At 46.2% G+C, this 15,851-nt stretch overlaps 1 protein-coding gene across 10 annotated transcripts in view; it reads left to right on the forward strand.

Annotated features, from left to right (window-relative positions):
- Positions 1 to 14,976, forward strand: part of LOC110308282 (guanine nucleotide-binding protein G(s) subunit alpha isoforms short) — a 49,947-nt gene extending 34,971 nt beyond the window's left edge. For 5 of the 10 annotated variants that reach the window (XM_021180735.1, XM_021180748.1, XM_029473733.1 and 2 more), the window contains 11 exons: positions 2,405 to 2,477; positions 4,950 to 4,994; positions 9,825 to 9,879; positions 9,974 to 10,093; positions 11,350 to 11,447; positions 13,263 to 13,317; positions 13,414 to 13,487; positions 13,569 to 13,748; positions 13,835 to 13,965; positions 14,212 to 14,279; positions 14,468 to 14,976. In XM_021180735.1, the coding sequence (XP_021036394.1) occupies positions 2,405 to 2,477; positions 4,950 to 4,994; positions 9,825 to 9,879; positions 9,974 to 10,093; positions 11,350 to 11,447; positions 13,263 to 13,317; positions 13,414 to 13,487; positions 13,569 to 13,748; positions 13,835 to 13,965; positions 14,212 to 14,279; positions 14,468 to 14,614 (1,046 nt within the window). In that variant the 3' untranslated portion in view covers positions 14,615 to 14,976. Of the gene's footprint in view, positions 1 to 2,404; positions 2,478 to 4,949; positions 4,995 to 9,821; positions 9,880 to 9,973; positions 10,094 to 11,349; positions 11,448 to 13,262; positions 13,318 to 13,413; positions 13,488 to 13,568; positions 13,749 to 13,834; positions 13,966 to 14,211; positions 14,280 to 14,467 lie in introns of all 10 variants that reach the window. The other 5 variants (XM_029473738.1, XM_021180762.2, XM_021180743.1 and 2 more) reach the window with 3 other exon arrangements.
- Positions 14,977 to 15,851: the final 875 nt, after the last annotated feature.

Here is a 15,851-nt window from a genome sequence, read left to right on the forward strand (position 1 = left end):
GCACACACGAAAATTGTTGAAATGACCACAGAAACATCACACAACACTAATTAGAATGGAAACTTTCCACGTCTCAGTATTTTGGCTATCTGAATAAATTTGTGAATTCACTGGGAACAGGGTCACTTTTCAACAAAATAGTTCGATTATCAGAAATAAAATGTAGAAGGCTGTGTTAATTTGCGGTGGCGTTTGGTTTGATCTTTTTGGATGGGGTCAAGTCTTTGTTCTCCCTGGGCCACATTGAGTAAAGCAGAAAATTGTTAATAAGTGAAAATAATCCTGTTGGTGTTAGTGAGTTTGCAATTTCAGTAATTAGATGATATATGGGAAACTTCTAAAAGTGTAATCCTGCTGTAAATGTGAATATGTATACAGTCTGATTTCAAAGTACACACCTGGAAACATCTAGAATCTTCTGTATGGTTCATTCTTGCTCATATGAATGTTTATTTAAATCCACTATGATGTTAATCATACATCAAATTCCTAACATCTTTTTTTTGTGTGTGTTTACAGTGATTTCAAATGTCCCCACTTATTTGAGACTGCAGTTCTGAGCCCACCCTGCCTCCTTTCAAGTCTCTGGTCTACATGGCTGCATTGTGCCACAATTAATTGATGACCTTTGGCACAGAAATCTGTTGCCCTGGCTATTGGCAACATTTTACATTTCTTAAAAATGAAATAATTACCCACAAAGGAAACCTAATACCCCAACTTCCTTTTCTTTAACCCATTTTAATTTCTTTCAGGTAAATTAAGTAAATTTGCAGAACCACAAAACAAACAAACAAAAGCCTGGCAGTTATTTGTCAGCCCAGTTTTCTATTCTTACAAAAGTGGAAACTGAGGCACGGATCTAGTTCTGTCTCTGAAAAAAACCCGATGTCACAAATGTTCCCATTTCTGAGGGTGGAGTACTGAGGGACCTGATGAGTCCTCTGTTTCCTTCATGGAAGCCTCCCAATATTGCCTTTTATATTTAATTTATGAGAATTTTGCTCATTAGGATGGTGTTTGCTTTGAAATCAATGCTGCTGTGGAAACCAATTTTAACTTTTACAAATCTTGCTTATGGACTTGTGGAGAGGTGGAGGGGTGGAAAAGAGGAGGGGTGGAAAAGAGGAGGGGTGAAGAAATGGAGGGGTGGAGAATTGCGGGGAGAGGGGGTGTTGAACTGAATAGGGTGGGGGGAATAAATGCCTTTCTATCTGGGCACCAAAACAGAAACAATATGGAGAAAAAGAACAAGATTTAAAAAAAAAAAAAAAAAGATTGTTGTGGGAGGAGGGGAAAACCATTCCCCCAGAGAATACTGACTGAAGAGTACATGTGCAGAAATTTGGTGGAAATGGGGTGGGGCTGGAGGGTCCTCCAAATACTACCTATGAAAGAAAGAAAGAGAGAAAGAAAGGAAGGTGATTTAAAATGGAGGCCTGTGTTCCTATTTACTTCCTTGGTTGGGGAAAGCCTAGAATCTTCCTATTCAGGACCTTCCAGGAATATTTGTGCATATAATTAAAGTCTTATCCTTTTTTTGTTTTTTTAAACTCTTGGTACTGTTGAAGTTGCATGTTGCCTGATGCTCATGAGGTCTCAAGTGCCATGTTTGATAACAAAATGTGTTTGTTTTTTGTTTTTTTTTTTTGCTTTTTTTTTTTGCTCCCCCTGCCCCCGCCCCTCTGCTGCTGACAGATAATTGATGGTCTACCATTTCCCTCTGCAACATGGTGGTTGTATCCAGAGAAAAATGTATCTTTAGAAAGATTCCTTTTGCAGGGGAAGGGAGCTGGATACAGTGGATACAGTGTAGCCCTGTGGTTTTAGGGTGGACCTGAAGCATGCTTGAGAGCAGCTGCATTGTGGCGTTGGGAGGTGCTGCAGCGGGGCGTGATAGTGGGGGAGACTGCAGTGTCTAGGCATTGTCTGCCATTCCTAAGTATTTTAACCATAAAATGACTAACAAACAGGAAATTAGGTGGCTGCTGCATAGAGTTACCTTTGACCACATTTTAATACTAAATTCACAGTTTTGACTTAAAATTTTCACCCCTCCAGTGACAATTACGTCATTCCTTCATCGCCTCATGAGTTTAAAAAACCCAAAGAGAAAACAAAACAACAACAACAAAACTCACAAGGGAAAAAAAAAGTATTTAAAAACAGCAGAGCCCTTAGTTCTTGCTTGTTACTCTATGGTGAGGTACTTCAGGTGGATGCTATGCTGGATGTGTCTGTTGTTGTTCACCGCGTCGTCATGTGAAGGAGGTTTGCAGTTGTGTTTTGCAGTTGTGTCATTGTGTGTCTGTTGTGTGCTGCTTCTGCTGCTTTCCAAGGCCATCATCCAGGTGAAGTGTGACAAGCCTGTTTCTTAACCCACGCCCTCACTTTCCTTTCTCAGGTGCTGGAGAGTCTGGCAAAAGCACCATTGTGAAGCAGATGAGGATCCTGCATGTTAATGGGTTTAACGGAGAGTAAGTGTCAAATCCGAGCAGGGCACTGAGCAGGACAGGTGGTATGGACCTGGCCTGCAGGAGACAGGACATTTGAAGGAGTGTATACTAACCTCTAGAAAGCACAGCTGCTAATTGCCACTAATCATTTTTTTCTAATTTGCATATTAGACAGCCCAAGAAAGAGCTGATGGGTGCGCCCCCACACCCTTCTCAACCTTTGGGGCAACAAATAGGAATAAGAGTAGAAGCACCGGTGTCCACCCAAAGCGGCCCCTCGCGCTGGAACATGGTGCCTGGTTGCAGAGGACAGTGAACAGCACTTGGCTTGGTGACAACATCTCTGAGGCCAGGTCCTCTGCCGCCGCAGCCTCGCCTGCTGCAGTGCAGCTCCAACATGGCCGACGGGCCTTGGCCACCCCTTGGCCAGCCAGAGCTGGCCAGCACAGGAGGTTCCCACCCACCACCCTGCAGGTTTCACTGGAGTCAACTGGTGTAGGGTTTTGTACTCTCAGGAAAACATCTTTTCAGTTACATCTTCACTTAAAAATTGGAATCCACAACCCTTGCCGACAGGCTCCAAGCTTCTGAGTCCCTCCCTGCCTCAGAATAGTGGGATAGGCAGAGACTTATTTCTCTAATTAAAAAAAAATCAATACTTATACCTGAACAACTGAAAAGGAGGTATGAAAATGGCGCAGAGACAGGGAGTTAGCTACTTCTGCCCAAACCAGGAGCTATTTTGCCTTTGAAATGACCTTCCTGACTTAAGACAATATGGCGAGGCAATACCGCAGTGAGAGTGACGATTTTTTCTTAAAAAGAGACAGATACGTGGCAAGCAAGGGGTCCTGCCTTCCATGAAGAATGCAGACTGAGGAGACAGCCAATAAGTAGGGAATTGGCCTTTCCCCTTGGCCCCCGTTGTTCTCAGTGCTGATATGAAACAGCAAGGGTCAGGGACTTAGCTGACCCTAGGGAGGGGGACCAGCTTCTGTCCCCTACCATGCACCGAGTGCTGGGGAGACAAAATTGAGCAGCGCCTTTCAGGGTACCACAAGAGGATGTTCATGGAAACTTCTAGAATTTGTTAGTTTAACTAATCGGGTTTGAAAAACAAGATGACATCAGCCACGTGAAAGGCTTGGGTCCGTGTGCTCCTTAAGTTACAGCCCCAAAATTCATAGTTACTTAATATGCAGAAGGGAGGGGGGCTAGCTCACTGGCTTTAGGATTGACTAAATTACTACTTTGTACCTATAATCTATTAAATAATTCATTGTTGCCTATCAGACACCAATTCTGGAACTATTGATTCCTGATATACCTCTCTCAAAAAGCCTATACAAGGAGATTGGCACCTGTCAGTCAACAAAAAAGAACCCAGATAACACCCTGCCCCAGGTGTGAGGGACTCTTCAATATGAGGCTGGTTAAGCAAAAAGAAACGTGGCCATGCACCACAAATTATTTCTTAAAAAACATTCGTGGTGAAAGCTGGAGGAGGCTGCTAAGCAGCTTCTAAAAACGCGGTAGCCATTGTCTAACCTGATGAGAGCCAGGTCATCCCTGAGGCTTAATTACTTCACAAATTTCCCTAAAATCTTACTTTTTAATATTAGTTTTCTCTGAGTGTTAATGCGGTGGAGGGTTCCAAACCAGGACTTCTCATTTCTATTTTCTCTCTGAAAAGAGGAAGAAGCCTTCGCAGTTTGCCTTCCTTGTGGGTCTCCAAGATGTTAAATTTAGCCTGAGAAAGTGATATTCAGGCCTCCATGGGGGGCTGGATTCCTTATTTTGACACAGTCGAACGAACGAAGGTTCTCTCACTGTGGTATAGCAGTAAAAGCGGCTCCCTCTGACCCTCACCTCAGTCCCGCTCTCTCTGTTCTCGGACAGAGCTATTAAATGTGCCCTGCCTACGACTACATTTTTCGAGAGTAGAACATAATATTTATTTGACCTTCAGAAATAGAGGGCAAAGTAGATTTTCCTAACTCAGAGCTAACTTTCTGAAGTTTAATGCCAGAAAAAAAATTAATATTGGTTGAGCTAGTCGATCTCAAAGCTGAGTGTCAATGCCCTGTCCATAGCTCCCCCCACCACAGAAAGAAGTCAGGAATAGGAATGTCCCATTTGTGCTTTGGATTGGACACGGAGAAGATTCTGAGGAGCCCTATTCTCAAGAGTTAGGTCTGTGTCTCTGTTCCCTGGTGCATGTGCATTTAGCGAAAGCAGAGGAAAACAATTACCCGTCCCTCCTGTCTCCAGCCTGAGTCTCCTGAGGGCCCTGCTAATGCAGGAAGGAAGGTGTGGAGTCTCCGTAGACATCCCCATTTAGCCAGAAAAGCGACCTAAGGATTAGCCGGGAGGATGGTACGCAGGACTGTCAGGTTTTCTTACCTGGCTGTTTCAGGATGCAGAGACTGTGTGGGTTTTGTATGAAATTGCAGTGCCTTGCAGATAGGTGAGCTTTCAATCTCTCTTTAAAAGGGGCGGCGAAGAGGACCCGCAGGCTGCAAGGAGCAACAGCGATGGGTAGGCACATTCAAAACCAGAAAACTCTTCTAACAAACAAAACAAACATGAAGACCATAGCGGGGAAACTGAAGACACACACTGGGGAACAGAGCAGAGAGCATCCCAGGGCCATCAGCCATCTTGGTGTGCATTTGCAAATGACGTGTCAACAAGTAAAGTGCAAAACAGAGAAGGTTTTAAGAATAACTAGATACAGCTGGGGGAAGGTTAGCCATTTCGGCTTCCAATGAGAACTTAAGATTTTGAGAGTCGATGTTTTCCATATGGTCCCCCATATTTCCATATTTCCCCCAGTTCTCCATTTAAACCAACAGACTTGCCTTTCAAAACTGCTAAATTCTGCCCACACAATGGTCAGTCTGACTTTAAGTTTTCAGACGTATTTGGAAAAAAATAATCTTAACTTATTTCCTCAATTAAAAAAAAAAAAAAAATAAGCCTAACGCTGCAGCCCTTAGGCAGCAGGCCGTTGACAGCCTCTGGCCTTAGAAATTATTTTTAAAAAATTTAACTGTTAATGCAAGGCACTTTACGTTACCCAGTGAACAAGAGCATTTGTGACGGCACCCCACTCATTATCATTGTTTATTATTTTGCTTTCTCATCCCCACAACCATCTCATGCCCACACACACACGCACACGCATGCCAGACATCCATGCAGCTCCATTCGCGCTCACTAGCATGCAGGATGGAGGGGCCAATCCATAGAGCAGCTTCCAGCCTAGAACATGGACGAGGAATGGCTTCTGAGACCGGGCACGGGCGGGTCAAAGGATCTGGGGGTCGGGGACAAAGTGACTGACACATGTTTGTTCATCTGTTTCTTTTAGAGTCTATTACCCCCACTAGATGATGGCTACAGTCCTCCATCTTCGCTATGTCCTACCCCAGTTATCCCAATTTGCATGCTGGAATTGCCCGGTCTTAGGAAACAATAATAAGAATATTATTCTGTTTTCCTGGGGATAGGGGGGGTGGGGGAGGGGGGAGGGGTCCCTAACCTAACCTTTAGGCGTTAAGTTAAAAACAGAAAGATGGGATGAAGTCTTTAATTGGCAACAGCGTGGTAGAACAGCAATCAGAAAAGGCATCGATAGATTGATAATCTACTGTACCAAAAGTTGGCATCCGAGAAGTGTGGCAAGCCCCTAACTGAGAGAGCCTCCTATATATTGTGTGCTGTGCTAACCCCTTCAACCTTACTAATACCTGCACGTCTTTCTTCCTATGACTCTACAAGTAAAAATAACTATTAATGCTCCTGATAAATAAAACTCTCTGCATGTTTCAGCAATCCCTGTATCTTGCGTCTGTCTTCTGTCTGCTCTTTTGTCTGTCTTTCCCCACAAGCACAAAGATAGGGTTACAGAGGTGGAGCCTGGGTATCACATAGCCTTCCCTTACCACTTAACAGGAGAGGGGCAGGACCTACTAAAAAAAATGCTAACCCCACTAACCTGCCTTACACTTTGGGGGTGGGGGAGGGGGAGGGGGAGGGGAAGCATCATCCTATAGACTCCGCCCACTCCAACTTCCCAGTCAGTTAGAATCCCGGAACCGGGCACACGTCTTGCCTCTGTTAAGTAGTTTAGAGACATCTAAGGAGTTTTCTCTGAATTTCACAATCAATGTTAAATTCATTAAGCAGTATTACAAATGAGGATAAACCTGCCGGGCCCCTGGCAAGATGGCTTCATCTACATAGTAATCTCTTCAATGAAGAGGTTTGTTTTAGTACTCCACGCCCGAATTAGATTTTTAGATTTTCTATTTTAGCTGTTTTATACTGGATACACTCCCACACCTATTCACATACGTAGATGAATGCTGAACACGTTCTCAGAATATCTGTATTTTAAGACTGGAAGCTTTCCAATTATCATACTACTACTTAGAACGAAATATCAAACTGAATGAAGAGTCTTCCCTGGGGAAATGCTTCCTTCTACCTGGATGTCGACGGGGGTAGTTAATACCCAGCCATCCTCATTCTTTTCTGTTAGGGGGCCTTAAAACCAGGCATCTGGGGCTCAGTGCCAATGGCAGGAAGCCATTTTTTAAAAACCGGGAGTAGATTAGTCCCAAGGCAGGATAGGGGAGGCTCCTCTGAACTCTCCATTGGATACTGGGGGCATCAAACACATGCTTCTAGACTCCGACATCTATAGCTAGTCCCAGAGTCTAAAACCAACTCAGAAATGCATAACTTCAGAGCTGAGCTTCAACGTGCGCCGCCCCTCTCACACCATAACAGAACCAGCCCCTCTGAGGGTGGGCACGCCGTGTCTCTAAAACACTGGGTGGTACCCGGAGCTTTAAGAGTCTGTGGGCCCCAAGCAGCTTTCGGGTGTGTACAGATCCCACATCCTGAGTGCTTGCCCTAACCCCAGGACAGCCCCTCCTGCCTGCAGTGGCCATGGGGACTCGGGGTTTCCTCTTGCCTCCTTTTCCTGTTCTGGGTGGTGGGCTTGCTCTAATTACAGTGTGGAGCTAGAAGCAGCTGGCAGGGGTTGGGCTCTGATTTTCCCACTGTCATGGCCCTGTCAAAATCCTGGTTAGCCAAGCTCTCACCCCCTCCCTCCTGTTGAGAACACCCCCAACCTCTAAACCTTGCAGGCCCTCACCTAAGAGATGGACACCAATATAAAATATATAGTGAGATCATTCAGAACACAGGGCCCACTCCCAAAATACACACGCCTGCATGGAAAGAAAGCCCCAAATATCAGCTATTATAAGTCTTTGTTGAAAGAATGGGTTCTTTGGGTGTGGTCCTATTGGTGGGCATGAACATGACCCCCATATTCCCACTCTATTGGCAGGCACTCACATGGCCCCAGACCCCCACCCAATTTGCAGGCATGCACATGACCTCAGAACCCCACCCAACTTACAGGCATGCACATGACCCTCAGATTCCCATTCTATTGGTGGGTACCCCAGAAACCCCCAGGTCCCCACTATTGGTGGGCACCTCCAGATCCCCATCCCTTTGGTGGGTATCCACATGACACCAGACCCCTACTCTATTGGCAGGTATCCCCATGTCCCCCAAGCCTCTACCCTATTGGTGGGTATGCACATGGCCTCACGGACTCCCACCCCATTGGTGGGTATACATATGACCCCCAGACCCCCACCCCATTGGCAGGAATGCACATGCCTCCCAGACCCCACCCTACTGGCAGATATCTACATAATCCCTCAGACCCCCACCCCATTGGCAGATATCCACATGACCCCTCAGACCCCCACCCCGTTGGTGGGTATCCACATAACCCCCCAGACCCCCACCCCATTGGCAGATATCCACATGACCCCCCAGACCCCCACCCCATTGGTGGGTATCCACATGCCCCCTCAGACCCCCACCCCATTGGCAGATATCTACATGACCCTCCCAAGGCCCCCACCCCATTGGCAGATATCTACATGACCCTCCCAAGGCCCCCCACCCCATTGGCAGGTATCCACATGATCCACCAGACCCCCACCCCATTGGTGGATTTCCCCATGAACCCCCAAGGCTCCCACCCCATTGGCAGGTATCCACATGCCCCAAGATCTCTACATCTCTGTCAGGCACATGGCCCCCCAGATCTCCACCTGAGGCCTGCCTGCCACCCCTCCTGGCTATAGTAGCCTCTGGTCCCCATCTTGCAACTTTACTAATTAATTTTCTACCCTGTTCCATGGGGAGGGGGCATGATTTAACTTTCTCCATCTTGTGACTTCAATTTAATATCAGTAAAAGCACCTCTGCCCTACCTCTGTCACTGCCACCCAGTCCTCTACCTCACCTACCTCTGTCACTGCCACCCAGTCCTCTACCTCAGTTTCCTTATCAGAAAGGGTCTGTTCCTCTCCATGTCCTCACCCTGAGGATGCAATGCATGCTGGTCTTCTAATCCCCCACTGACCATGCAGAAGATTAGGCTCAGACAAAATGGGGTCTGCTCCATGCAAGGAGGTGGGGCTTTGCTGCTCCCCTAAGTACAAGCTCGAGATTCTCTATGGCTATGCCTGGCATATAGGCTGTCTCCTAAAAGACACAGCATTTTGAACCACTGCAACCTCCATAAATTAGCATTCCTTCTGGGGGACACCATCCACCCCCAAAACCAGAAGATGTGACCTGTGACCTGTGGGATCGCTGACTCTGACTGCATACAAATCATCCCAGAAAGGCCAGAGGCTGGTTTAAATAAGCAAACATCTAGCCAGCTCCTCCTCCAGTATCCATGAACCCAATGCCCACCAACAATGTGGGGACCAGGACTCCTAGCCACAGCTGGGGGCCTGTTCAAAAGTTCTGTGAGCCACAGAACCCCAAACAACATCTTCCCTCCCCGGTGACAGATGCATAGATATTTAAATAATTAGATCTACAAATATGGAAATGGAAAACCCTAATATCAATAATAAACACTTGTCACCTCTGGGTCTCACAAACTACTGAATCCCAAGTTCAGCATGCACTAACCCTACCTCCATACAATACTCCCTGTGCTAATCAAGAGCCACGCAGGAAGCAGCAGGGTGTGGTTGGAATGGACAGTAGACCAGGTGCAATTTCTGGTACAGTTAATCAAGATCTCGATGCCGATGCCATGTCTCTAACCCAGCCTCATCAGGCCTGTCCTCAGGACATGATTGGGAAATTATGATTTATTTTTATTTGGATGCCTTCAATCTATAGATCTAGCCCACAATTCCTTGGAAAACAGAATACTATGCTTTTTAGTTGACGTGTCTCAATGAAGATAACACCCTGGTGGGCAGGATGCAATATGATTTTCTTTTTTTTCCTTTAATCCCACTGTAGTGAGAAGGCCACTAAAGTGCAGGACATCAAAAACAACCTGAAGGAGGCCATTGAAGTATGTGTCTAGCTCCTTGCTCTTATCTTTTAGCAAGCCCCTCGCCCCATGGTGCTGCCCCCGCCCCCTGACCGATTTGCTAAACTGTTTTCAGACCATTGTGGCCGCCATGAGCAACCTGGTGCCCCCTGTGGAGCTGGCCAACCCTGAGAACCAGTTCAGAGTGGACTACATTCTGAGCGTGATGAACGTGCCGAACTTTGACTTCCCACCTGTAAGCTCCACCCTAACCCTGGTTTCCTCTGCCCCTCTCACCTTAGTCCCAGTGGGAACACGAGGGCCAGACTTGCATCAGGCCAGAGTGACCAGACACATACCTGCCGTGTGAATGCATAAGTTAACTCCAGGCATATGCCTAAGACTAAAGGATGATAAAGACATGATTAGGGCTTTGTCCAAAATGGATGAACAAAGTCCCATCACATTTTCTAGACCTCAACCTAGTCCTCCATTTATCAGATAGTGAATTTTTTTTATGGAGGAGAGGTCCTGAGCTAAGGCAAGCTCAATTATTCCCCTCATACACATGAGGACAGACAAAACCACATGTTACACATGGCACACAAGTCCTAATTGTCCAGTTAATCCAGCCTAGTACAAATATGCACCTTCCAATGTTCAGATCTAAACATAAATTACAAAATGGAACATTATAAGAAAAAAATTGTTCTCATCAGCCCTTTGCCTGGGAGCCTGACCCTCTTGACAAGGGTCTCTTGGCTTTCTAAAAGCTTTTTTTAGAGAGGGTAGAACTGCCCTGCGCCAAGCATGGACACTTTAACCCTTCGTGGGGGAAGCAAAGATTTTAAAGCTGGAAGAAGAGACTTGTCTAAAGTTAAGAAGTCATTGCTGCCTCTTCTTAGGCTTTTGTGGGGTTTGTGTTTTTTAGATGGGTTTTGGCTACAAACTTATGAGAAAAATTAGTACAGTCAGGTACATTTTTAAAAAATAGCTGTTGATTAAAACAATAAGAACAACAGCAACAACAAAAACCAACCCTCCCAGCAGAGAAACACAGCATGGATTCTACAGTCATCTGATTCCCATGATTCACAGAGACAAAATGGCAGCCTACCCACAATGCATCTGATGTCGCTGACATCTGCTACTCTGATATCTGGTCAATAGTCTAGCCTTGGCCCATGTCCCTCCCACAGGGTAGTACATATCCCTCCTGTACACATAGTTCTTGGGGGAGTTTACTCATTTGGTTTGCCCCCACCCCTCACAAGACTAACAGAAGCAGCCACCCAAGACTGTGAGCACTCCCCAGAGATGAAAGCATGCTAATTCATTATATAGATTTCTGGGAGTTTAACAGAACTGCAGGCTCTTTCTAAGCGCTGGTTAACACAGGGGCTCACACTTGGACTCACATAGCGAGCGATGGCCCTAGAATTCCAGGGGTGGGGTCCCTGATTGGTTTGAACTCAGTCTGTCAGCCAACGTTTTTCCTGGGTTCTCTTTCAGGAATTCTATGAGCATGCCAAGGCTCTGTGGGAGGATGAGGGAGTGCGTGCCTGCTACGAGCGCTCCAATGAGTACCAGCTGATTGACTGTGCCCAGTAGTAAGTAGCTGTCCCCCACCCCCACCCCCCCATGACAAAACAGAAGCTCAGAAGCCGGGTAGCTACAAACCCACCAGTAGTCAGAGAGTTCCAGCCTGGCTCATTTGTTTTATAAAGCTTTTAATTGCACTTTATAGAACACTGATACTGTTTTACATAAACAATTAATGCCTGTTAGAGCAAGGCAAAATACTTGCAATAAAGTGGTGTAACTCACGGATATGACCTCTAAGCATCTATGGGCACACACAGTGTAGCAAACACATACTGGCCTCCTCATATAAAATACACAGACTTTTTATTGCTCAGTACCTTATAAGGCACTTCAGCTTCATGACGGGAGGGCGACAGTGACCCTTTCCTAGGCCCACTCTCTCATGGGGACTTGTTGCTACATATATAGCATGTCATGACTTAATACACAAAGTTATATATTCTTTCAAGGAACTGAAAAGCAGTCCCCATAGGCCCCAGCCCCCACTCCTCCTCCGGCAAAGTTCCTGATTTTTCTCAAAAGTTTGTACTAAAAGCTGGAAGCACTAATTATAGAAACAGAAAACAAATGGAGATCCTGGAATTGTTTGTGATTTGTATTTTGGATCCAATTCAGGAGTTAAGTACAGATACAAGATGAGGAGGCTCAGCTACCCGGTGGGGAATTGCTGGGGTCAGTTTCTTAACTGATTAACACTGATTTAGCCAGGTTCTTTGGGGATTACACCACTTTAAGGACGTCTTTTTGTTGAAAGCAGTACAATCTACTCCTGAACACTGTACCACGTGGCACCAACTTCAAGAAAAAGAAAACAACTTTCAAGTTGTCTAAGAAGCCTCTCCCCAGCCTGAGTGCACAGTGGCCCGCTCATTTGTTTAACTGCCTTTTTGCTGGAGGCACTGGGCCTGGACCTGGTTGGTTCTTAAACTGCCAGGTTTGTGTTTGTTGAGCTGCAGTTTGGCTGGCCCCACTCCAGATGTCTTCTCACAAGATTTGGTGCTAAGGATCTATTTATAGAATTGTGGTTCTGTTGCCATGGCAACATGCTGGAGGCCAGGGTGGCTGGGGAGCTATTTGTGGGCCTGTGCTGTAATGTAAGATTGATTGGGCCAGTTAGTGTATCCTCTAAGCCAGACTAACTCGGAACTGGTAAAAAGGAAGGGGAAGGAGAAAAAAAAAAAACACAAAACAAAAAAAACTCAGGGGCTTTCTTTAAATAGACTATGCTCCTTTCTGATTGGTCTACTTTAAAAGAGTTCCCAGCCCTCTGGTCCGTGGCCCCCCAAATCCTCCAAACTCGTATTAATATTACTTTTTCATATTACATTATCTCAGTCTTGCAAAAGGCAAAAGTTAATTTTCCTGTGTTTATAGTCGAGCAACTTCTTGTTTTGTTTTTGTTTTGTTTTGTTTTTTTAAACTAAAAGTTTACTATCTCAAACTTTTTCTATTTCACAGACCCAGTAGATAGGAAGGGAACTTCGAGTTTGCTTCCTGTTCAAAGTGGTGAAAGCAAGAACAGCCCCTTTGTGTCCACGGCTTGTCTTGGCTCAGTTCTCAATAATGAATGAGAGTCTTCCAAAGCAGACAGGGAGAGGGCTGGCTCGGCTTTGTCCTGATAGGGAGAGGGCTGGCTCGGCTTTGTCCTGATAGACAGAGGCCTGTGCACCCTTAAACCCGCACCTGTACATTGCTTTAGGAAAGGGATGAAGTTTTAAACTTCTCTTACATGTCAAAAGCAAGGGCGGATCCCACCACCACTTGCCTTACTGGGTACACACTTGGCACACACTGACCACCATGTCTCCTTTTCTTCCAAGCTTCCTGGACAAGATTGATGTGATCAAGCAGGCCGACTACGTGCCAAGTGACCAGGTATGCGTGCGCCTCTGTCCTCAAGCCTGGGGTTCCACGTTGCTGGTTCTTCTGGGGCAATTAGGGTGAGACCTACTGACCCCCTCTTTGTTCTAGGACCTGCTTCGCTGCCGCGTCCTGACCTCTGGAATCTTTGAGACCAAGTTCCAGGTGGACAAAGTCAACTTCCAGTAAGTGAATCGTTGTCCCGTCCCAACTACCTGGCCTGGAGAGTGGTGGGCCCAGGGTAACCCAGTATTTTCCGGTTCCAGCATGTTCGATGTGGGCGGCCAGCGCGATGAGCGCCGCAAGTGGATCCAGTGCTTCAATGATGTGACTGCCATCATCTTCGTGGTGGCCAGCAGCAGCTACAACATGGTCATTCGGGAGGACAACCAGACTAACCGCCTGCAGGAGGCTCTGAACCTCTTCAAGAGCATCTGGAACAACAGGTGTGTGGGGTCTCCCCTACTTGGCTCAGCCTGTAGGTCTGCAGCTTGCTCTGGCCCCAGCTCTCACCTGGCCCCTCTCTCCTCAGATGGCTGCGCACCATCTCTGTGATTCTCTTCCTCAACAAGCAAGACCTGCTTGCTGAGAAAGTCCTCGCTGGGAAATCGAAGATTGAGGACTACTTTCCAGAGTTCGCTCGCTACACCACTCCTGAGGATGGTACGTCATGGCGCTGGTTTAGTCTGGTGGTTCTTGGGTAGAAGGTGTGGCTGAGAGTCCTTAGCCCCTCCCACTACGGGAAAGCCAGGGACATTTATTTCCCTCATTTTCATAGGCAGAGATCAAGAGTTTGGGGGTGATGGGCTACAATGGTGTCAGACTAGGTCTTCTAAGCTAATTAGCATAATTATTTATATATATATATATATATTTTATTTTATTTTATTTTATTTTTTTTTTTTGTAGCGACTCCCGAGCCCGGAGAGGACCCACGCGTGACCCGGGCCAAGTACTTCATTCGGGATGAGTTTCTGGTGAGTAGGACTTGTTTGTAGTCCCTTCCTCCTCCTCACGGGTATTCTCCAGTCAGTGCTGGATTTGGAGACTGAGCGGTCCAGGACTTCCATTGTGTTTTCCTGTGAGTTGATGACTGGTCCTCTGGTGGTGGGGTGAGGGGCTCCTGGAGAGGGTTGCCTGACCGAGCCCCTCTCTCTGCCTACAGAGAATCAGCACTGCTAGTGGAGATGGGCGCCACTACTGCTACCCTCACTTTACCTGCGCCGTGGACACTGAGAACATCCGCCGTGTCTTCAACGACTGCCGTGACATCATCCAGCGCATGCATCTCCGCCAATACGAGCTGCTCTAAGAAGGGAACACCCAAATTTAATTCAGCCTTAAGCACAATTAATTAAGAGTGAAACGTAATTGTACAAGCAGTTGATCACCCACCATAGGGCATGATCAACACCGCAACCTTTCCTTTTTTTCCCCCAGTGATTCTGAAAAATCCCCTCTTCCCTTCAGCTTGCTTAGATGTTCCAAATTTAGTAAGCTTAAGGCGGCCTACAAAAGAAAAAGAAAAAGAAAAAGGCCACAAAAGTTCCCTCTCACTTTCAGTAAATAAAATAAAAGCAGCAACAGAAATAAAGAAATAAATGAAATTCAAAATGAAATAAATATTGTGTTGTGCAGCATTAAAAAATCAATAAAAATTAAAAATGAGCAAAATACGGTGTTGCTCTTTGATTTGTGGCAAGTGGGTCCCAGGGTCCATGGGTGGGATTGGTCTCAGCATCCACTGGGAGGTGGAGAACAGGTCCCAGGGCCAAAAGTGGGCTGAGGAGTTGCCACTATAGACTGGGGGAACTTAGTTTTTGGTGCATCAAAGCTTCCACCCGTTATCCTGCCCCCAGGCAGTTGCTAGCTGCCCTTTGACCAATTGCTTCCCGGCATGAGGCTAGCATCCTACAGAGAAGGCTGGGGATGTGATGGGGTGGGGGAGATGGGAGTTATTTGGGAAACATTTGAAAGCATTCCCACTTCAAGCCACACCAAGATCAATTAGTGAAAATTAATTAAACACATTTAAGAGTTTTGGTTCTTGCCATAAAAGAGGTTAGAAGAAATGGTTATATAAGAAAATGAGAAATCCCATAAAAATATCCTAGGTGTGAGATTGGGTCAAAGAAATAGGACTGGCTAATAAGTAAAGAGTTCTGAAGAGTCAATAAGTACAATCATGGGGAGAGCACATGAATCCAATTGCTAAAGAAGATAGATAAAAATAAGAGATGGGGACACATTGGGGGGCAACATTATATTGCCTGTGAGAAGGGGGACACATGGGGGCCCAACATATGATTGGGCATGAGATGGGGCACATGTGGGGAGGCCCAACATATGATTGGGCATAAGATGGGGGCCCAACATATGATTGGGTGTGAGAAGGGGGACACATAGAGGCCCAGCATATGATTGGGTGTGAGAAGGGTGACAGATGGGGGCCCAACATATGATTGGGTGTGAGATGGGGGACACATGGGGGCCCAACATATGATTGGGTGTGAGAAGGGGGACATATGGGGAGGCCCAACATATGATTG

The sequence above is a fragment of the Mus caroli genome, chromosome 2 (assembly GCF_900094665.2).
Source record: "Mus caroli chromosome 2, CAROLI_EIJ_v1.1, whole genome shotgun sequence".
Lineage (NCBI taxonomy): Eukaryota > Metazoa > Chordata > Mammalia > Rodentia > Muridae > Mus > Mus caroli.